General features: G+C 43.8%; 1 protein-coding gene across 1 annotated transcript in view; it reads left to right on the forward strand.

The window, feature by feature from the left end:
• The window catches only part of LOC138261557 (uncharacterized), a 403,078-nt gene that overhangs the window by 342,536 nt on the left and 38,158 nt on the right, over positions 1-22,384 (forward strand). The window contains exon 12 of the mRNA XM_069210617.1: positions 12,442-12,639. Coding sequence (XP_069066718.1) covers positions 12,442-12,639 — 198 coding nt within the window. The remainder of the gene's footprint in view (positions 1-12,441; positions 12,640-22,384) is intronic.

The following is a 22,384-nucleotide window of genomic DNA, read 5'->3' on the forward strand; positions in this document are numbered from 1 at the left end:
GCAGTGTTCCAAAAGTGGGGAATGCCAAAATAGGCTTATTCGCAACACCACAAAACCCAAAATCCAGTACTAGGCATCCGTATCCTCAGTCCATAGGAGATGCACTGTCGATAAATTGGTCAGGGAAATTTGCTTACACTTCACCCCCTACAATCATAGGTGACACTCATATTAATAGCCCCACAGTGGGCAAGACAGACTTGGTACTCACATCTGATAGAGATGGCACAAGGATTGATAAAACTACCATTAACACAAGACATACTCTCCATACAAAATGGAAGAGTTCTACATCCAGACCCAGACACATTGAGACTAATGACATGGCTCCTGAAGAAATAGAATTGGCCACTTGGACTCCCAGAAAAGTCAATGGCAGTTCTCAGAGAAGCAAGGAAAACGACAACGAGGAAGTGTTAAACAGCAAAATGGAAAAGATTCACACATTAGTGCAAAAAAATAATCTGCTTCAAAACAGGAAAGAAGAAAGTACAGTAATTAGATATTTAACTCATTTGCTTGAAGAAGACCTAACTTATGCTTCTCTGAATGTACACCTTGCAGCAGTAGTAGCTTCAACAAGGGGCTACATAGGAAGAACAGCCCCAATGATAGAAATATTTTTGGGAAGAGCAAAGAGAATAGCACCACCTAGAAGTGCACCAATGCCTACATGAAATCTTAATGGTACTCACACAACTAATTAAGGATCCATTCAAACCAATCTACAAACAAATTTAACTTTCATAACATTAAAGACAGCTTTTCTAACTGCCATGACTTCACTACACAGAGTAAGGGAACCACAGTCACTCCCCATACAGGGACACCATATATTCAAGTACACAAAGACAGGGTAGTCTTAAAAGCTAACCCATAATTCCTTCTTAAGGTCATTTTGCATTTTCACATAAACCATACAACACAAATTCCCAGGTTTTTTCCAAAATCCAGAGTCGAGCAGAGAAGCTCTTCATATTCTGGATGCATGCAGGGCAATAATGTATTACACAAAGACCATCCAGATGCACGCAGGGCAATGATGTATTACATAGAAAAAACAAAGACCATCAGGAGAGGAAAGCAACTCTTCGTATTTGCAAACAGCAATACAGGAGAGCCAGACAACCGAAATATGTCACAAAATGCTGGCATTCAGCTTGAAGGAAAGTTGAGAGCACACTTAAAAGGAAGAAGGGAGCAACAATTGCCTGCCTAGCTAATACTCCATTAAAAACGATATTTGCATGGCGACCACATGGTACTCAAGACATACATTCACAAAACATTATTGCATTGATTTGCAAATAAGTAGAGAAGCACAGGTGGGACAAAAGGTTCTTAAACATCTGTTTACAAGTTCTACTTCATCTTCAACCCAGCTACCACAGTGAAGAAAACCGCTACAAAATCAGTACATACCATGTGAATCCAGGAAACATTCATGCTGCAAAACTAAATGATTACTTACCGGTAGGAGTAGTTTTGCAGCTTGAAGATTTTTCTAGATTCACAGGTGACCTACCAACCTCCCCAGAAAATGCAGCGACGCAGATAAACATGACAGTCATACAGGACACTAACAGGAAGCAAAAAAAAAAAAACAATATGAAATGGCGACCAATAAGGAGGCCTCTGGGTAAGGGCATATGTCGTCACAGAAGGATGGACCAAGCACCAAATGGCAGAAGTAGTCAATGCCCAACCAAAAAAAAAAAAAACCTTGAAGTACAAACATTTCCATACCCAACCACTAGATAACAGAGTAATGCATAGCATGTGAATCCAGAAAATTCTTCAAGCTGCAAAACTACTCCTACGGGTAAGTAACAATTTTGTATCCTCCTGCTACCTTCATTATGCCTTGTTGTGGGTCCATTTTAGTTAGTACCTCGAGCACAGTGATCACTTAGCTTAGGCTTGCGGCCTGTGTCCTTTTACCCAGTTATTTCTGTATTCCTGTATTCATTTTTATTTTTGCTTCTTTTAGTGGCATTGTTTTAATTACATTTTAAGCTGCTATTCTGCAAAAGCATCATTATCAGTGCTATGGATGACATATTTTGCGTAATGTTCTTTTCCTTGGATTTACAAGAACAGAATGCGAGGCACACAGAATAATATTTTGTATTGCCAGCCCCAAGACTGCATAAACAGTCCTGTGCTTAGGTACATACCTGCATCAGGCTACTGTACATGAACATAAACATGTCTCCTATAAAAACATCTTGTAGGACAAAGAGCATTAGAGGGGTTTCCAGACAGAATTTCCATTCTGCATGCTGTTTCTCGGCTGACCTCAGCCTTTTTGTCTCTATGGATCCTGATCTGGAGACTGGCTGCCTGAACTTGTACCAAGGTCACAGGGGTGGGGTGCGCTTCTCATGAACACGGAGAAGAACCATCTCCCAATGGATTGTGCTCTGCAATAAGATCTGTTATGCACTAGCCAAGAAGCAGCCCCAGAGCGCTTGTGTGGTCATTTCCCCAGACCAAAAGCTGCAACCACTGCTTTAGCATGCAGAGTTCCGGTCCTGTACATCTGTCAGGCAGCAACGTGGTCTTCACTACACACGTCCACCAAGCACTATTGCCTAGACAGTCAGGATCGTTGGGAAGGGCACATTGCCCATTTGGTCCTGCACAACTTTCTGGTCTAAATCAGGTTCGCAGACCCTCCTCCGGGGAGTTATTGCTTGGGTATCTATTCTAAAGTGAGGAATCTTCTGCTAGAAGTCTCAGATGAACAAGTTAGTTACCTATGGTAACACTTTTATCCAATATAGACTCTATCTAGCTTCAGATTCCATACTGACCTACTCATCCTTCCTGCTCTGCAAACTGATTTTGAAGTACAGGGCTGTTCCCTTTTCAGGGCCCCCATTTCACACACCAGATAGTTTCTACCCGATAAAGCAAACTTGTCTATCCATTTTAAAGGACCTTTGTGCATGAAACCAATCTCTTTCTAATAGGGGTTCCAGCAGAACCAAGAGTTTTGTACACACTCTGGAATCTAATTAGTGGAATGTAGGACCTGGTGTATTACAAGGCTTAGGGCAGATTTAATGATTTGCCTCAAAATTGAAACCCCTACTTAAGACCAGAACAATTTACAATATCCACGCTCAACATTATATGGTAGGAATGTGGAAAGCATGTGAATCTAAAGCACTACAAGCAGTAAACAGAATGTTTCAAGTAACATTTTCTATTTTTTCTTGATCTTAACTGGTGATTTGCCTTTTTTTTTTTCCCCTAAGAACAAGCGAGCTGCACCATAAAGATTGCAAATGTTTGAATAAGGCCAGTTCTGTAGAAGAACTACCTCTAGAAAAAAGAATGAGAATTGACACAGTTACCATGAAAATATGTGCAAACCAAACTTTAACACCAAGAGCAGTCAATTCAGTGGTCTATGGCAGTAGCATGAGAGGAAATAATTCCTTTAATCACTGCCTAGCTCAAGGATTCCCAACCTTACATATGGTGCTCACAGACATTCATAATACAATGATGCCAAAGCAGTTAAGAAGCTTCTGCTGTGATCTAATGTCACGCACTTACTCATTTTTAAATTTCCATCAGGAAGTTTTGGGCTTCCATTGCAAAGTTCTACTGTAATCCTGAATCTGCAGGTACCATTGAAAAATGTGCATAGGAAAAGAGGGTAAACATTAACAAATACTCATAACATTTCTACGCAATTGTTATTTTATTTTCAATAATGTTTTTCTTTTCAAAGCTGGTATCTTCATCTAAGGAGTGGCTGCATAATGGCAATTTGAATCACTTACATTTTCTTTGTAGAAACACTGGATTTTCCATCACAAAAAGAACTGTTCTAGAAGCTAATGTATATGTAGCAATCAGATACTTGCACAGGGGCAAAATGGAACCACATGCCTCCCCTGCGAATGAGCAATAGCCACCAGTGGACCCAAATGACAAACCACTGCGAGACCAAGGAGAAATTGGTTAGGGAAGAACACCAGAGAGTAGACTCTTCAGAATCTAGAATTCCATTATACAAGTGGTCTCTTCAAGAGGAGATATATCAACAGGCAAATAAATTAGAGATCCTCTCTTAACTGTCTTTCCTTTATAAAAAAAAAAAAGAGCCCTTTGATATGAGTGAAGAACGACTTAAGCTCTACTCCTTGGCTGACTTGTTCCTAAGAAGGAATTTGTAAGCAATTGGCGAGCTGCAAACAAGAACCGTTACTACAAGTTGAAGGATATATCCACAATTAACCATCATTTCCTACAGTTCACTCTCGCATACATTTACACATCTGAATCTTATAAGTCTTAAGTTTTATTTGTATGCACAGTTCGCCTTACATAATGGTTTAAAACAGTGCCCTTTTGTATGCAAGGTCTTGTGCAAGCCCCCACTGTTAGGCTTTCAACACTTCAGTTCCTAGCACTCTGACAGTCTTATTCAAGGTGCTTCTATTCGTCATCCCTGTAAATGAAAACCTGGTGATTACTCTGTTGATTGTGAATCGTCCAGAATGCCCTCTAAATCTTGCACACAGACAAGGAAAAAAAACAAGACAATGCTTGAACTGTTATACAGATCCCAACAATTCTTTGCAGAAATGGTGGTCTTGTAAGAAAAACCTTAAGTGCTGCAGCACAGTGCCACCGGCTCCCGGTAACATAATTAACTGGCAGTTGCTTGAGGGTGGAGTTTCCCATTAAAGATCAGTACAACACACTAGGTCAACCCAGTAAACCCAGAGGAGACTGGGTATAAGCATGAACACACAGAGGAATCACCGGAAAGAAAAAATCTTTTATACAATATTTTGTTTGCGAAATAGCTGTAAAGAATATCTGCTAGTCTTAGTACATGCAATAAATAGCAAGTCAATAATAGATTATATCAAATGTGAGGCTTACTTCTCTGCATAATTAGTATAAAGTACAATTTATTAATAAATTACTTAAGGCTATAGATCATACAAAAAGGTTTGAGTGCAATGGGTCAAAACATGTATATCCATAAGTCGCACTTTCTTCTGGTCCCACTCAGATCAATACTTACAAGTCCCAAAATTGGGACCCAAGATGCCATTGTGCTCACCCAATATTATAATCCTCCTTATAGTACAAAAGAGATTACTTTGAGGGCAGGGATTTGCATCTCCTTATGATTAGATAATAGTGGAGATTGCTGCATCAATGTTTCACTTCCCAAGCGTCTGAGCGGTACACTGGACCATTCTCAGGACGAATTGTTGAGTTTACATAAATGTGTAGACCCATGTCTGCTAAATACATGTCTGGATCCAGATGACAGTTGGGCTGTTTGTAAATTCATTCTATGTCTGTCACACAAAGGGTGCTGAGGTGTGTCCTGTATATCCTAATGGCCCATCACCAGGCTGATGGGTCTTCCTGGGCCAAAGTGGTGGGAGGAGATGACACTTGCATGTGAATAGGGTTGTGTCTATCCTTACACAAAGCAGTCTCCAACCCTCTAGAGTGTGTCTGGGGCCCGGCAGGGTCTTGAGCACTACAAAGACTTCTCTTTGATGTTTGCTAACTTCAAAGAAAGAAATGGGTATAAGTACTGGTCCTATGACACCACATAGTTAGAATCCTTCCGGACTGAGGACATTCTGCCAGGAAGAAGCGCTGGATGCTGAAGGAGAGACTGCCACTCTGCCTATTGCTTTGTTTTGCTGGCCTGCTGCTTCAGTCCTGGGAATGAAAGGACTGGACTTGGCTTTCTATATCCTACTTCCAACTGTTCTCCAAGGGCTTGGACTGAGCTTGTCTTCTGTTGAGAAGTCTCGGGAACATCAAAGACTTCCCCTGCCAGCGCCTGGGCTCTCTTGCTGAGGGCCCTGTCTTGCCAAGTGATGCTAAATCCAGTTCTTGGGCCCTTGGGAGTGAGTTTTGGTGCAACAAGGAATAAACAAGTGCATCGACTTCCAGAACAACTTCGGAATAGGTGCCGCTTTTTGCACTGCAGCCATGGTCCCCACTGAGTTCAAAGACCGCATCCTACAACACAATGCCAAAGCCGCTGCAGTGCCTCCGAAGTCCTGCCACAGCATGAGTCCAGAGTGCTGTGGCACTGATAATTGTGGCACCCGACTCTGCCGCAGCACCTGTGGCCCATGTTGTGATTCTGACATTGCGAAGTCAATGCCTCATGTCTTGACCTGCTGGATTCATCGACCCCACCTTGGCGTAAGGAACTGCCTCCTCGCCACCAACGACGCATCATCTCCTCTGCGACCATAAGTAAATGACACATCACCTCCCCTGCCTAGCCGTGAGAAACAGGCGCTTCACCTCCCTAGTGGCAGAAAGGAATGGAAGCTGTTGTGTTTCTAGGCACTATACTACTTTTAATCTTTGAAAACTTGTATCTTTACTTGTGTACATTGGATTTTTGTCATTTTGGTCTTATTTTCCTCAGATAGATATTGGCTATTTGTCTAAACTGGTGTGGAGTACTTTTTAGTCGTGTTTTCACTGTTACAGTGTGTGTGTGTGTGTGTGTCTGTGTCTCCCATGCTGCGAGGACCGGTTCCGTCCTCATAATGTGGGTAAACACTGTCAGTTCCAGACAAACACTATCCTTGTGAGGACCAGTGCATTAGGAGGACCGGTCCCCGTAGTGTATTTAGGTAGTTTTGAGCGAGTGCATCAAAAAAATAAGTGTGTGTGTGTACACATACCCAAATACTTTATACATTGCCTCTGTGATAAGCCTGACTGTTTGAGCCAAGCTACCAAGAGGATGAGTAGGGGTTATCTTAGCTGTGTGACTCACATACCCTGACTAGAGTGAGCGTCCCTGCTCATAGAGGGTGCAAGCACTGCCAGCTAGAGACCCCAATTCTAACACTGGTGATCAGTGGTGAGAATAGGACTTGTTACGTACAGTGATTGGTGTAGACTACTTCCATATCACAGACCGTTACACCTCATCATATTAGTTTGATTTTTCTCTCTTTTCAACTTTTGAGTATTCGTAGTCATGTCTGTCTGGTGAGCCATCAGTTGAAGCTGCAGATTTGGTGTTTGAGCAGTAGAGGTTGGAGACCTTTTTGGTACCTCTGCTCAAGAAGTTCTGCAAGGAGCTCAAATGTCCAACGAAATGCCTCACTAGGAAGGAGGAGTTACAAAAGGTGCTGAAGGGCCAGGTTGGCAGCAACAGAGGCTGGTGAGCACACAGAGGGGGAGAATGCTATTGTGGATAGAGAGGCGCAGAGCCTGCTTGGGTATTTTGTGAATCAGACTGCCTGGGATGAAGGCACCTTCCAGGGCAAGCAGCAGTTTTTCTTCGAGAGGTCTGTCCCCAGATGGCTAGGAGCTCCAGTTGGAACTAGCCAGGCTCAAAAGAGGCAGAGAAATGAATAAATGCCATGGAGGAGAAGAAAATTATTTTAGCTCTGTGGAAGTACTTCTCAGTAGAGAGGAGGGACACCTTATTGCCATTAGATTCAGAAGATTGGATCAGGTAGTCCAACATGAAAGAAGCCCTAACCAGGATGTATGGTCTCACCCCAGAAAGTTACAGGGCAAAGTTTAAGGAGAGTACTAAACTTGATTCTTAATCTTAGGTGGAGTATGTTGATTCTTTTAGCAGAGCATCAGATGGTTGGGTGAAGGGCAGCAAGGTAACAGACTGTCAGGGGCTGTACAATTTGATTGCAATGGAGCACTTGTCTAGTTTTTGTTTTCCAGAACTGTGCCAGCACTTGATTGACAGAAAGCTTACTGATCGCAGGAAGCTTGCCAAGGAGGCGCACTGCTAGCTCAGCACCAGTGTCCAAAAGAAGTTGTATGTGGGAGACTCAGTCAAGGGTGGGTAGAGTCCTCAACAGAAGAAGAAGGGGTGGGACAAGGATAAAAGAAAGGAGTTTTCGAAGGTGCCCCAAACTAGTTCCCAGGGTAAGGATTCCCAACCCCCTGTTAACTGTCTGCTAAGGAACAACCTGGAGCATACCTCCTGAAAAGAGGTGGAGCTCAGGTCATACTCAGAAATGTTAGGATTACCAGAGTGGGCATGCATGACCACACGGTCCATGGCTGCCAGAGGGAGTGATCAGAAGGACTTGGAGCCTGAAACAGTGGCTAAGGTGCCTGTCAGGAGGAGGAGGTAGGAAACCCGCTTCTGATATTCCCACTACTTGGTACTTACTCGGAACATGGGAATTCAAAGGGTTTCTCAGGAGCTGCTTCTTTCCTTTTCTACATTTTGGTTTCAATTTGGCACTGCTTCAGGTTGTATGACGTTGTGCAAAGGCCTTGCACATCTAGAGTTAAGAAAGTTGCTTTCTTCTTACTTCACTATGATGCAGGCAGTTTTTAGGTTTCACCTGCCACACATTAACATCTTTCTAGTTGTAAAAGACTGTTTATGTGCAATACCAATACATTATAGTGGGTGCAGAGCATGCTCCGTTGGTTGGCCTTGTTGTCACTTCTGTTTGTCTACTTCTTATTCTTTAGCTTTCCATGCTCGGTGTGGGTTTGTCCCTCTCCTGGAGCATAACTTACTTGCCATTCTTTTGACTGTCTTTCATCCTTCCACTGTCCACTTTTAGGGAACAATGTATTTTTTGTTAAGCACTCATTGAGAGCGTATGGGTTTTCTAGTTGTCTCCCTTATGTGCTCCACTCCAGTGCACTGTGTTGATCTCTTCCTCGTGTGTTGCAGTCTCTCGTGTACTGCTTCCCCCACCAACCCTCCCCCCAAAAAATTTCTTGTAGGGCCCAGCAGCTTCCATTTGCTGCGGATTGCTTATCTTACATAAATGCGCTTTAGCGCAATTCAGAATTATTTTTTGTGTATTAGCAGTGTGTAGGAAGCTGGCCTGGTGTGTGGTGGGCACCTAAGGAACTTACACGTTATACGAGGTCCAGGTATCCCCTCTTAGTGAAGTGTAGCCAGGCTCTCTAGATGTAGCTGTGGAGGAGCAGCCAAGGCTTATCTAGGAGACATGCAAAGATCATGCTAAACCACTGTAGTCACACAGCACATACACACATAAAAAAAACATTCAGTTGTACAAAAATAAAGGTACTTTATTTTTGGTTACACAATACCACAAAATACTAGAAGGGCAATCCTCCAATAGGAGGTAAGTAATACACTAATTATATAAACTAGTAAACAGCAATAGGCATAGAAAAGGTTAGAAAAAAGTGCAAATGTAAATAACCAATTGTGACCCTAGGAGAGCCCAAACCATATACTAAAACAAGCATTTGCAATGCAGTGGGTCTCGCATTTGCTTGAGATAGAGCTATTAGCATTGTAAACTCCTAACCGGACATTTCTTGCCACATAAATTGAAAATGAAAAGTAAAACAGTTTCACATAAGCAAGCCGATTCATCAGCGTGAAAAGAGACACAAATGGAAAAAGAAGTTCTCTCACAGTCAAACGTATTGGCAAAAGTACAATTAGCCATATAACAGGGGTGATGGCCAAGGCGGTAACAAAACCTTCCCAAGGAGGGACAAACGTAAACCATTTACCAATGTCATCAAAGAACTTTTGAAGGGCAAGCCCAGGTTAAAAGCCCAGATACATACCAACTAGTCGGAAAAGCAGCGCCTGCCCACTGCTATGCTCCACCTAAAGATGGAATGCAAACACAGGATCCCTACCAAGGTAAGTGGAATGTGTAGAGGGGAGCTGGGAGTACAAGAAAACCACAGAGGTAAGTGAGTCAGTACCCCCCCCAGCGACCAGGAAATCAGGAGTAAATCACTGGAATTTCCCCACACCACCTAAAGGAAAGAAAAGAAGAAAAGAAGACACCCAGACAAGACTGCAAGAAACCAGCTGTGGATTCCTGGAGAAGAAGACCTGTGGAGAGAGAGGACCGAGTCCAAGAGTCACAGTGGAGTCCAGGAGGAGTAGGAGCTACATCCCCACCTAGCTGTACTTGCAGAAGTTGGTCTACGGTGAGGAAGAACAGGTCAGCACTGCAGCCCTGGAGCCAGAGAAGAGTTCCTGGTGGATGCAGACGACAACCCACGCTGGAGTGAAGATTGCAGATGGGTGTCGGTGCAGGAATTCCACCAACAAGCCTTGGGAAAAGCAAATTCGCAATTAGTGGAAAAGTGGTGCTGCCGGGGACCAGCAAGGCCCAGGAGGACTCAACCTAGGAGTGGGTGTCAGTGGGGACCCTCAGCGACACAAAGGGCCCCAGAAGCTGAGGCAGCACCAACAGGAGTCCCACAGGACGGGGACACAGAAGTCACAGAAGGAGCTCACTACAGGAAGAGATCCCATGCCGCAGGAGATCCATACAGAGGGCTGTGCATCGCAGGAAGGAGTGCTGGGGGATGGAGCTATACGTAGCCTGAAGATCCCTCGGAGGAGCTGCAAACAAGCCTTAGAAGCTGTAAGAGACGCAGTGCACAGGGGTACTGCCCCTGCGTGGGAAGGCAGAGGCTTATCGCCACCAAAGTTGGACAGCTGGCAGAAAGGACCAAGAGGACTACTCTGGACCACCACCCATGATGCAGGATCCACGCAGCTCAAGATGAGGGGAGATCCATGCAGCTGGTCATTGTTGCAGCAGGTGCCTGCGGATGCAGGAGAGTGACTCCTTCACTTCAAGGGAGATTTCTTCTTTCTTCTAGTGCAGACTGAAGACACACCACCCTAAGTGGATGCACAGCAGGTGGAAATGTTGCAGTTGCTGGCAGGATCGCTGGAAGCAATGTTGCAGAAGAGTTCTTCTTCTTGGAAGCAGAGTGTTGTGTCCTGGAGGGTCCAGCAGGAGTTCCGGAGGCCAGAACTCGAAGTGAAGGTTGCAGAGGAATTCTGATGGAATCTTGCAAGCTGAATCTGAGGACCCACCCAAGAGAGAGACCCTAAATACCACTGAAAGGGTAATTGGTCACCTAGCCTTGTAAGCACCTATCAGGAGGGGGCTCTGACGTCACATGCCTGGCCGCTCAGATGCTACCAGAGTTCCCTGCCAACCTTGGAAACAAAATGGCAGAACCCGTGGACCCTCTGGAAGAGCTCTGAGCTTCACCCCTGGGGTGGTAATGCACAGGGGAGTGGTCACTCCCTTTTCCATTGTCCAGTTTTTCATTAGAGCAGGGACTGGGGGTCCATGAACTGGTGTGGACTGCTTTATGAATGGAGGGCACCAAATGTGGCCTTCAAAGCATACCAGTGGATTGGGGAAGCTACCCCTCCCCAGCCACTCACACCAAATTCCAAAGGGAGAGGGTGTAACCTCCCTCTCCCAAATGAAATAATTTGTTCTCCCTTCCTGGGCTTGATTAGATCAAGCAGCAGGAGGGCTAAAACTTGTCTGAGGGGTGGCAGCAGCTTGGGCTGCCCAGAAAGCCCTGTAAGACGGGTGGTAGCAATGCTGGGATCCTCTAAGGAGCCACCAGAGTGCATGGAATCATACTTCCAATTATTGCAACAGTATTGGAGTGTGATTCTGACAAGTTTGATACCAAACATGCCTAGGTTCAGAATTACCATTATGTAGCTGGACATAGGTAGTAAGCTATGTCCAGTACACACATAAAATGGCATCCCCGCACTCACGAAGTCCAGGAAAATGGAGCAGGAGTTCATGGGGGCACCTCTGCTAGTGCAGGGGCGAAAAGGTTCCAGCGACCAAGTTTACAAGGAGAGAGCATAATCATTGGGGTCATGGTTAGCAGAATCCCAGTAAACACAGTCAAACACACTGACAAACAGGCTAAAAATGGGGTTAACCATGCTTTAAAGAGGCTACTTTCCTACACAGTGCCAGATGGTGTGCACCATCTTGGACTAGTAAACAAAAAAATACTAAGAATCTGGCACCCATGTCCCCATTTATGTGTGGTCCTACTCAATGACTCAGCACCAGTAGTGTCATGAAGTGTACGCGCATGTGGCGTCATGACACATTTATTCTATTTTTTTCTTATCTAATGCTGCACAGCATCAGCAAAACGCATGTTTTCTTTTTATCAGTGCTGTACAGAATCAGCTAATTTCACAACTTCAAAAGGCAGATCAAATCTAAATGTCCATGAGAAGGTTGCTGCAAAAAGCCGAGCAGAGTGTATTTGCAGATATCCAGAGGCTTATGTGACCAAGTTTGACTTAAGTGACCTGAACAGTACATGATGTTAATTTAGTCTCCTGCCAGGCATTCCTGCCTTTGGTCGATTTTGTTCTATTTAAAGTTCTTGAGTAGCGCAGACCTCTAAAGTAATTAAAATGTATATTTAACAGTGTGGCAATGCACATTTGTTTTTATATTCCTGTTCAAACTAGCAACATTAGCTTTTCCTTATGGCTTCTGTCCTGATAAAACTCTTTCTAGTGTGGGTGGCTAGTGTTTTACAATCAAATTGGGAAAATCTTGCATTTTGAAGAAACAAGTGTCAAGTGAAGCTTGAAGTAAGTTCTCTCTATCCCTTCCTCTTTCTCAGGGCTGGACTTCACATGTGACACTAATCGAATGAAGGTGTCCGTTATTGCCTGGGCCCGCACCGTGGAGCAGCAGACACTCATCGAGAAATGGTACCATAGCTTCATCTCAAGTCACCACCAGCTTACCATGTTTGACAGTGTCCTTGAGGTGGATCCAGAATGTGCTACCCCGCTGAAGGCTGCAACAGGAAGCAGTGGTATGCCCTCCTGCTGAACTTTACTTTTCTTTAGTCTGAGCAATGTCTGACACTAGCTCTTTTCGAAATGCCACAGATTTTCCAAAGTTTAAACTTTCCCAGTCTTTAAGTTTCTAAGAATTAGATAGCACGCTTCTCACCCTCTTAATTGTTATTTAGATTCAAAAATGTTGCTTCAGTGATTGTCCTTTTAATAAACCCTCACCCGCTGTGTTACTCTACATATTAACTATAGCTTACAAGCAATAAACAAGACAAGCATTGGCAAAGCTTGTAGCTCTGGACTTGGAAGGCTGGTGCAGGTTCATATTTAATTAGGTGCACGTGTCCTCTTTTATACATAGCTATTTTGGAAACTGGATATTCCCAAAGGTGTGATACTGACTGTAAATTCACAGTTTTCTGGACACCAGTCTCTAATGGGATGGAATGAAGATTCACGACTAGTTGGAATATACCTTGTCATGCAGGAAGCTGATTAAAACATATATTTTCTATTTAACTTCAGAGCACTACTGCGTCACGTCTTTAGTCCCTCTTCATTTTCGACCCAGGACTTGATAACAGCCAAAAAGACCCATTCCAAGTGCCATTTCAGATTCAGTCCCCCATTAACTGATAATGAGTCTTCTGAGAGCTCCAGCTGCATTCCATTTTAGGCTACTAATGTACACAAAAATGAATGTAGAACACAGCATGACAAAGTGTCTGAGGTCTGCAGCCATGCTTGCTAATATTGAATTGGGTATGTGATAAATTGCCAGTGAGAAGATCTGGATCATGCCCCGGACCAAAGTGCGACTACACAAGCCTTGCTGGGGAAGATCTTCACATAGCATGGATTTATTGCTTTTAACGTGACTGTGATGTGGTAATTTATTTTAGATCTGCTAACCCCATCTGCTTTTTAACCGTCACAAGAACTTTGGCTTCTAGCTTATGTCTTTTAACTTTCTGAGGGTTCTCTACAACAAGGGATCTCTGATGGAAGAGGATAGGACTGTTTTTATTACCATCAAAGGTCGGTTGGTGTAATACGCAATGGGGGATAGATGGTGATTCAAACATTCAAGCATTACCTTGGAAGGTTAAGCAGGAAGACAAACTCTTAACAGCAGTCCTTCCCTATATCCTCTTGTCCATAAGCAGAAAATCTTAAAGAAAGTGAAAAGAAACTGTTTTCCCTCTGCTCCTATCGGGTCCTTAAAAAGGACAAGGCAGGAAAATCATAGAAGAGGGCAGTGACTAAAGCTGCAACCAAATTGCAGCGTCTCTTCCTATGACACACAACAAGGAACCTGCACCATTCTGTGCCCAACCAAATCTTAACATTGAGTTCAACACCATTTTTAAATAGTAGCATTATCGAGGCAGCTGAGTCTTTTGGAGCCAAAGCTATTCCCAAATCAAATAATTGCTTTCTGTTTTTTTTTTCCGGGCACACTTCACTCTGCCCACACACACAATAGTAAATCAAGATGTTTTCCAAGACACAGATTTACCTCCTTCTCCAGATGTTGATATTTAATCACCATTCAGTAGCAATGTATTTGACGTTAACATGCAGTGAGAAATTCTTCTTAAATTGGGGTCCGTTTTCTGCAGAGGCTATTGTCATCAGTGATACGATTATCTTCTTATAGGGCCAGATGTTTGAAAGCATTTTGATGTTCTGAACGCAATTTTAAGGAATCGCAAAAAAAGCGATTCCTTAAAATTGCGACCCTGTTTAGAGAGTCGCAAATTGCGACTCTCTAAATTAGAAATCTCAAATAAGGAATCCTTATTTGCAATTTCTTAGCACATGTATGAAGCAATTCCTAAATGCGATTTTGGCATTTAGGAATCGCTAATTACCACCAAGTTGAACTTGGTGGTAACCATGTGCAAAATTTAAAAATGCGTTTTTAAATTGTACATGTAAAACACGCATGCCCTTTTGGCATGTGTGCACCTTACATGTCCTCAAAAAAAAATGTGGGGTGCAACAGAGGGGGCCTTAGGCCCCCATCACCCTGGGGTCTTGCATTTCCAAAATTGCGATTTCTGGTTCAGAAACTGCAATTTTGGAAATGCAAAAAATTTGCAGTTATGGGCCAATGGTGCGAATGGGGCTGGTATCGCATTTTGTGATTCGGTAATAGCATTTGCGATTTTTAAGAAATCGCTATTACCGATTCGCAAATGTGATACATGGCACTTTGCGAGTCGGAAATAGCGATTTCTTAAAAATCGCTATTTCTGAATCGCAAAAGGCCTTGATGATACATCTGGCCCATAATCTCCAAGAACCAACGCAAAAGAGGTTGTGCAGTTTAACATTTGAAGTTTCTTTATATCTGGAGCAGCGTTATTCAAGGGTCCCTCATTAAAGAAAGGATTCAATACAGTGCTTCTATGATTGAGTGGATGGCAAACAAGGCTGTTTTGTAATGCATTGCCAATGAAAGATTGGTTAAGAATGTCTCATTATCCACAATTCCCGCTGATAAAGAAGGTACAAAGTTAGACAAGATAGTGAGGAACGTTTCAGCTACTGACCATATTGTCATAAGAACTGCAAACTCAGTATGAAACCTCTTTTTATTTTGTTGGAAGATGTATTGGGAAATGAGGGCGTTCATATGTCACCTCTCCTCTGATATGAAAGTGGCAGCAAGGCTGATTTAAGCTTCTGATAATGTGATGAAGACGTCAGTGGTCTTGAAGGATTTGCGTTTCAAAGGGTATTGTTTGCAGGATATGAAACAATGTGGAAACGGAAGAGCACGCATGGCTCTTCCAAGGCTCTGGTTCTATCTAAGACACATTGACCAGCTGCTCCACATTCCATCCCTTCACCAGTTTAGGTGATCATATATACTTATAAATACATTTTTTTTCCCACAGGCTTTCTTTTCTCTCGCCATGGGCTAGCACCAAAGGTCTTAATTTCAAAGTGTGCTGATGCTGTAGTTTTAGGTTTTCAGAAGCTCATTCTCAGGATGCTTGAAAGGCTTGAGAACTGGCCCTCCCACTACAAACTTCATGTTTTTTTTCTTCAACCTGAACTTTTACAAATAACACACACAGGAGGATAGTCCTGTTTTGGCATTTGTCGCACAAGGAAGTTCCAGATCATCCCTGCACTGAAGCAGAGTAAGCAGACTTCGTTTCCCAAACTCCCATGGTCCAAGTCACCTGTGCTTCTTGGCTAGATGTCAGTCACATGGAAGCACTCTGATCTGTCATTCTTAAGAAGCCGAAGGGTAGGAAAGTGACCCTTTTTGGCATGGTCACCCCCACTATTTGCCTGGTACATGATGCAGTTTTGACTGAAAGTGCACTGAGTCTTCGGGGCCAGATCTCCTTCCCTAAAATGGTGCAATGTTTCTCTGATGTGCGCACTGCAACCCTTTCACCAACGGGCATGGCTGTGCTGCTGCTACTTGCTCCTTGATGTCTACGACAAAGTAATAGACCTGCCTTAAGATTCTTTTGCACTCTTAATAGATTACATCCTCACAAAGTGTCTTGTTGCAACCTCCAAGCTGCCCCCAAGTCAGCTCACTTTTTTGGGACACCTTTGGATAGAATAGCTTAAAGGGCCCCTACTGGTCTTGTAGTTTTACAAGCAGTAGAGCCAACAGGAGCAGTCCAGCGCTAGCCACAGATGGACTATCCAGAGGACTCTTCTTCTCTCCTGCAAGAGCAAACAAGTAGAGTTAACACTCCTCCACCGTTTATCATAGACCAGTGCATAGATGAGAGTAAAGGCAGGGAGTCTTCCTGGTCCTCCATGATTGGTAGTGATTTCACCCACCTTAGGTTCTTGCAGTGGTAAGACAGCCCTTTGCTCCAAAAATCATCTTTCCCTTTCCTACTGTTATCTGATGTCTCCATAATTGCGACAGGCAAGAGATATGTAGAAATGGACCACTCAAACAGCTGGAATATTTTTATGATAGGGGTGACTTATGTCTAATGGAAGAAAATCCATAGCTACCTCTATAGGATAACTGGTTATTCAGAGCTGCTTCCCTTCATTTTGCTCTTGTTGGTGAATGAGAATATGTTTTGTTAACACTGTCTCTTTCATCGTGCTGTGCTAGTCACAATGGAAGGCAAGTACAGGATTACATTGCTTTGAGAGGCCTTCAGTCAAGCTTCTACCACAATGCTTTTAGTTCCCAAATGTGCAGGACGTGTTTGTCTACTGCAGTGGCTCTTAGCCTTTTGACTCCTTTGGACCCCCACTTAATCATTACTGGAATCCGGATACCCCATGCCCCTGAATATTTATGGAATCTGGGGGGCCCCAACTGAGTCGTTAGTGAAACCAGGGACCCCAGCCTGAGCAATTTGGATGAGAACAATACACAAATGATGAAATATTTTAATTCACAAACAAATATAGAAAAAAACACTATTTTAATTTTGATAGGAAGGATTGAGCTTTTCTAAATTAAAGGCAGCCCATTGTTCATCCTTCATTCTGTTTGATGCACTTGCACTGCCCCACTGATCACTCTGAGGATACCAACTTAAATTTTGCCTCCTGCTTCAAATTCCTTCACATTTACAGAACGGTTTCAAATTTCCAATTTTGCTTCTTTATTAATATACTCTTTATTCATATCTTAATATTATTTAAATTTCTAGGCAGTGGTGGCCCTCCTGAGTAGGCTTTGCAGACCCTTTGAGGTCCCAAGACCCCAGGTTGAGATCTGGTCTACTGGTCTACTGCATGCAAGTGCCTTCCTTCAATCACAGTTAATGAGGGTTATTCAGCTGCATCTGTCGTATCTGCCGAATCAGAGGTCTGCATCTCCACTGATTACTCAGGTATAGATGGGGAGCTGTTATATTGCCTCTTGGGGGTAGATGATCTCGGGTCTTATCTGGACAGTATCAACCATGTCAATTTTCTTGAGCTACAGTTGATATTATTAGGACTAAAGGTCTTTGTTCCTTCAGTCCTAGTTAAGAGCTCCTATCTGCAAAGACAATACCACAGCAATATTTACATTAGCATGGAGGATGCATTCTCTGCCTCTATGAAGGTTTGTTATGGATGTTAGAAATTATCTCCATGCTGGAAATATACCTGTTGGTGGTAATGAATTTGCAGGCCAGCTAGCCCATGGAGCTAACACTCACCCTTCACCAGTCATTACACTATAATGCTGCCTACTTGATTTAACCCTTGGTGACCTTTTTAGATCCAGGGAGAATGCAAAGTTGTCTTCTATATGTATCCTCTTAAGGGAAGGATTATGTTTGAACTCATCCCTTTCAGTGTTTTAAAATTGTAACTCAGATTACCACTTTCATAGTGATTACATCAAAACACTGAATAATAGCCCCTCCCACCAGGAAGGTGGTTCTCTGGTCTGAGATGAAGTCCAAATGCCTCTCTCACTGGAGAAAAAAGAAGGCACTATAAAGAAATGTTATCTCCAACAAATCATAACCACCAAGGAGCTCCCACCTCCTTTATTGTGAAACAAATTTTGCAGAATCACTAAAATAAAATGCCTGTTCAGGCTCTGCAACTAGAATTAGGGATTCCAAGCGTTTGTTTTGGTTTGTGTTATCATAGTGTGGTGGGAGTTCAATCTTCTAAATTTCAGTGTAGGGTCCTTGAGATGATTCTTAAAGGATGAACGGTTTATGGACAAAAAAGCATCAAGCTTCATAAATATATCTTACACCAGGCATTAGCTAGGATAGAAACTGCCCTTGAATATCTATCAACATGGAAATATAGCAAATTGAAGCTTGCTCTAAATAGACTAATCCCCACTATTTCCTTCAAATTGTAATGTACTTCTCTTAAAAGCTGTAATGCTATTTTAACTGTGGCAAGAAATGGGTAAGAAGTAACCTTACCTGTCTGGCTACTGCACTATATTTATGTTGAGAGCTGACCGGTTCCCTTTGGCTGCCTGTGGTAGGGTCTTGGTGTGGAATTTCAATCAAATAACGTATTTGACCACCTTGCAATAAGGGAATACAGGAGTTGAACCATACTTATGAATGGAGTTTGCACATTATCATGCTAATTATTTAGGTCCCTGCTTCTCCCATTTGAATGTGTCTAATGAAGGAGCTATTGTATCCGTAGTTGTATCTCCTAGCAGTGAAAATGTATGATGTTATATTTTTAGATTCCTAAAATTATTTTTAAAGCTTGTTCAGGATATTATCTAGCTACAAACTTGCAATTTATTAGTGTTACACTAGGACATATTTTTTTTAATGCTTAATGTATAGTGTTATGGTATATTGTTTCTGGAAGAGGACTAAAAAAAAAGGTTTGACTTGATCCACTTGAACTCAACTATGTATTAAAGCAACATTTTTGTTTTGAAGAAAAAAATAATTTGCACTCTTCAACTTCTTTTACTAAACATGACCAGCATTTGAATCTGTAATACAGTCCCATTGCAAAATAAGTGGAAGAGGGTAGCACTGTATTTCGTTTTGGTAGAAAAGTGCTATAACAGTAATAGTATAGCAGTATACAAATGGGAGGTGGATAAATTGAGCAAAGGCTGCTATTTATAATTTGATAAGCTTCCTCACCTTAGAAAGTCAAATGAAGCAACAACATATGTAGGAAGTTGGCTCTGTATGCACTATTTCAAAGTAAGGAATAGAATGCACAGATTCCAAGGGTTCCCCTTAGAGGTAAGATAGTGGCAAAAAGAGATAATACTAATGCTCTATTTTGTGGTAGTGTGGTCGAGCAATAGGCTCATCAAAGGAGTAGTGTTAAGCATTTGTTGTACATACACACAGGCAATAAATGAGGAACACACACTCAGAGACAAATCCAGGCCAATAGGTTTTGTTATAGAAAAATATCTTTTCTTAGTTTATTGTAAGAACCACAGGTTCAAATTCTACATTTAATATCTCATTTGAAAGGTATTGCATGTAAGTACTCTAGGAACTTTGAATAATCACAATAGCATATATACTTTTCACATAAAACACAATAAGCTGTTTTAAAAGTGGACACAGTGCAATTTTCACAGTTCCTGGGGGAGGTAAAGTAGTGTTAGTTCTTGCAGGTAAGTAAACCACCTACAGGGTTCAAATTGGGGTCCAAGGTAGCCCACCGTTGGGGGTTCAGAGCAACCCCAAAGTTACCACACCAGCAGCTCAGGGCCGGTCAGGTGCAGAGTTCAAAGTGGTGCCCAAAACGCATAGGCTTCAATGGAGAGAAGGGGGTGCCCCGGTTCCAGTCAGCCAGCAGGTAAGTACCCGCGTCTTCGGAGGGCAGACCAGGGGGGTTTTGTAGGGCACCGGGGGGGACACAAGTCCACACAGAAAGTACACCCTCAGCAGCGCGGGGGCGGCCGGGTGTAGTGTGCAAACAAGCGTCGGGTTTGTAATAGGAATCAGTGGGAGACCAAGGGGTCTCTTCAGCGGTGCAGGCAGGCAAGGGGGGGGCTCCTCGGGGTAGCCACCACCTGGGCAAGGGAGAGGGCCTCCTGGGGGTCACTCCTGTACTGGAGTTCCGATCCTTTAGGTCCTGGGGGCTGCGGGTGCAGGGTCTTTTCCAGGCGTCGGGATTTCAGTCAGGCAGACGCGGTCAGGGGGAGCCTGGGGATTCCCTCTGCAGGCGTGGCTGTGGGGGCTCAGGGGGGACAACTTTGGTTACTCACAGTCTCTGAGTCGCCGGAGGGTCCTCCCTGAGGTGTTAGTTCTCCACCAGTCGAGTCGGGGTCGCCGGGTGCAGTGTTGCACGTCTCATGCTTCTTGCGGGGATTGCAGGGGTCTTTAAATCTGCTCCTCAGAAACAAAGTTGCAGTCTTTTTGGAACAGGGCCGCTGTCCTCGGGAGTTTCTTGGTCTCTTGGAAGCAGGGCAGTCCTCTGAGGATTCAGAGGTCGCTGGTCCTGGAGAAAGCGTCGCTGGAGCAGGTTTCTTTAGAAGGCAGGAGAAAGGCCGGTAGGACTGGGGCCAAAGCAGTTGGTGTCTTCTTTCTTCTTCTGCAGGGGTTTTCAGCTCAGCAGTCTTCTTCTTCGGTAAGTTGCAGGAATCTAAATTCTTAGGTTCAGGGGAGCCCTTAAATACTAAATTTAAGGGCGTGTTTAGGTCTGGGGGGTTAGTAGCCAATGGCTACTAGCCCTGAGGGTGGGTACACCCTCTTTGTGCCTCCTCCCAAGGGGAGGAGGTCACATTCCTATCCCTATTGGGGGGAATCCTCCATCTGCAAGATGGAGGATTTCTAAAAGTTAGAGTCACTTCAGCTCAGGACACCTTAGGGGCTGTCCTGACTGGCCAGTGACTCCTCCTTGTTGTTCTCATTATCTCCTCCGGCCTTGCCGCCAAAAGTGGGGCCGTGGCCGGAGGGGGCGGGCAACTCCACTAGCTGGAGTGCCCTGCGGTGCTGGAACAAAGGGGGTAAGCCTTTGAGGCTCACCGCCAGGTGTTGCAGCTCCTACCTGGGGGAGGTGATAGCATCTCCACCCAGTGCAGGCTTTGTTACAGGCCACAGAGGCACTCTCCCCATGTGGCCAGCAACATGTCTCGAGTGTGGCAGGCTGCTAGAACCAGTCAGCCTACACGGGTAGTTGGTTTAAGTTTCAGGGGGCACCTCTAAGGTGCCCTCTGGGGTGTATTTTACAATAAAATGTACACTGGCATCAGTGTGCATTTATTGTGCTGAGAAGTTTGATACCAAACTTCCCAGTTTTCAGTGTAGCCATTATGGTGCTGTGGAGTCCGTTTTTGACAGACTCCCAGACCATATACTCTTATGGCTACCCTGCACTTACAATGTCTAAGGTTTGGCTTAGACACTGTAGGGGCACAGTGCTCATGTACTGGTGCCCTCACCTATGGTATAGTGCACCCTGCCTTAGGGCTGTAAGGCCTACTAGAGGGGTGACTTATCTATACTGCATAGGCAGTGTGAGGTTGGCATGGCACCCTGAGGGGAGTGCCATGTCGACTTACTCGTTTTGTTCTCATCAGCACACACAAGCTGGCAAGCAGTGTGTCTGTGCTGAGTGAGGGATCCCTAGGGTGGCATAAGATATGCTGCAGCCCTTAGAAACCTTCCCTGGCATCAGGGCCCTTGGTACCAGAGGTACCAGTTACAAGGGACTTACCTGGATGCCAGGGTGTGCCAATTGTGGAATCAAAAGTACAGGTTAGGGAAAGAACACTGGTGCTGGGGCCTGGTTAGCAGGCCTCAGCACACTTTCAATTCAAAACATAGCATCAGCAAAGGCAAAAAGTCAGGGGGTAACCATGCCAAGGAGGCATTTCCTTACACTCTATTTTGTGGTAGTGTGGTCGAGCAGTAGGCTTATCAAAGGAGTAGTGTTAAGCATTTGTTGTACATACACACAGGCAATAAATGAGGAACACACACTCAGAGACAAATCCAGGCCAATAGGTTTTGTTATAGAAAAATATATTTTCTTAGTTTATTGTAAGAACCACAGGTTCAAATTCTACATGTAATCTCTCATTTGAAAGGTATTGCAGGTAAGTACTCTAGGAACTTTGAATAATCACAATAGCATATATACTTTTCACATAAAACACAATAAGCTGTTTTAAAAGTGGACACAGTGCAATTTTTACAGTTCCTGGGGGAGGTAAAGTAGTGTTAGTTCTTGCAGGTAAGTAAACCACCTACAGGGTTCAAATTGGGGTCCAAGGTAGCCCACCGTTGGGGGTTCAGAGCAACCCCAAAGTTACCACACCAGCAGCTCAGGGCCGGTCAGGTGCAGAGTTCAAAG

The sequence above is a fragment of the Pleurodeles waltl genome, chromosome 10 (genome assembly GCF_031143425.1).
Source record: "Pleurodeles waltl isolate 20211129_DDA chromosome 10, aPleWal1.hap1.20221129, whole genome shotgun sequence".
In the NCBI taxonomy this organism is placed as follows: domain Eukaryota; kingdom Metazoa; phylum Chordata; class Amphibia; order Caudata; family Salamandridae; genus Pleurodeles; species Pleurodeles waltl.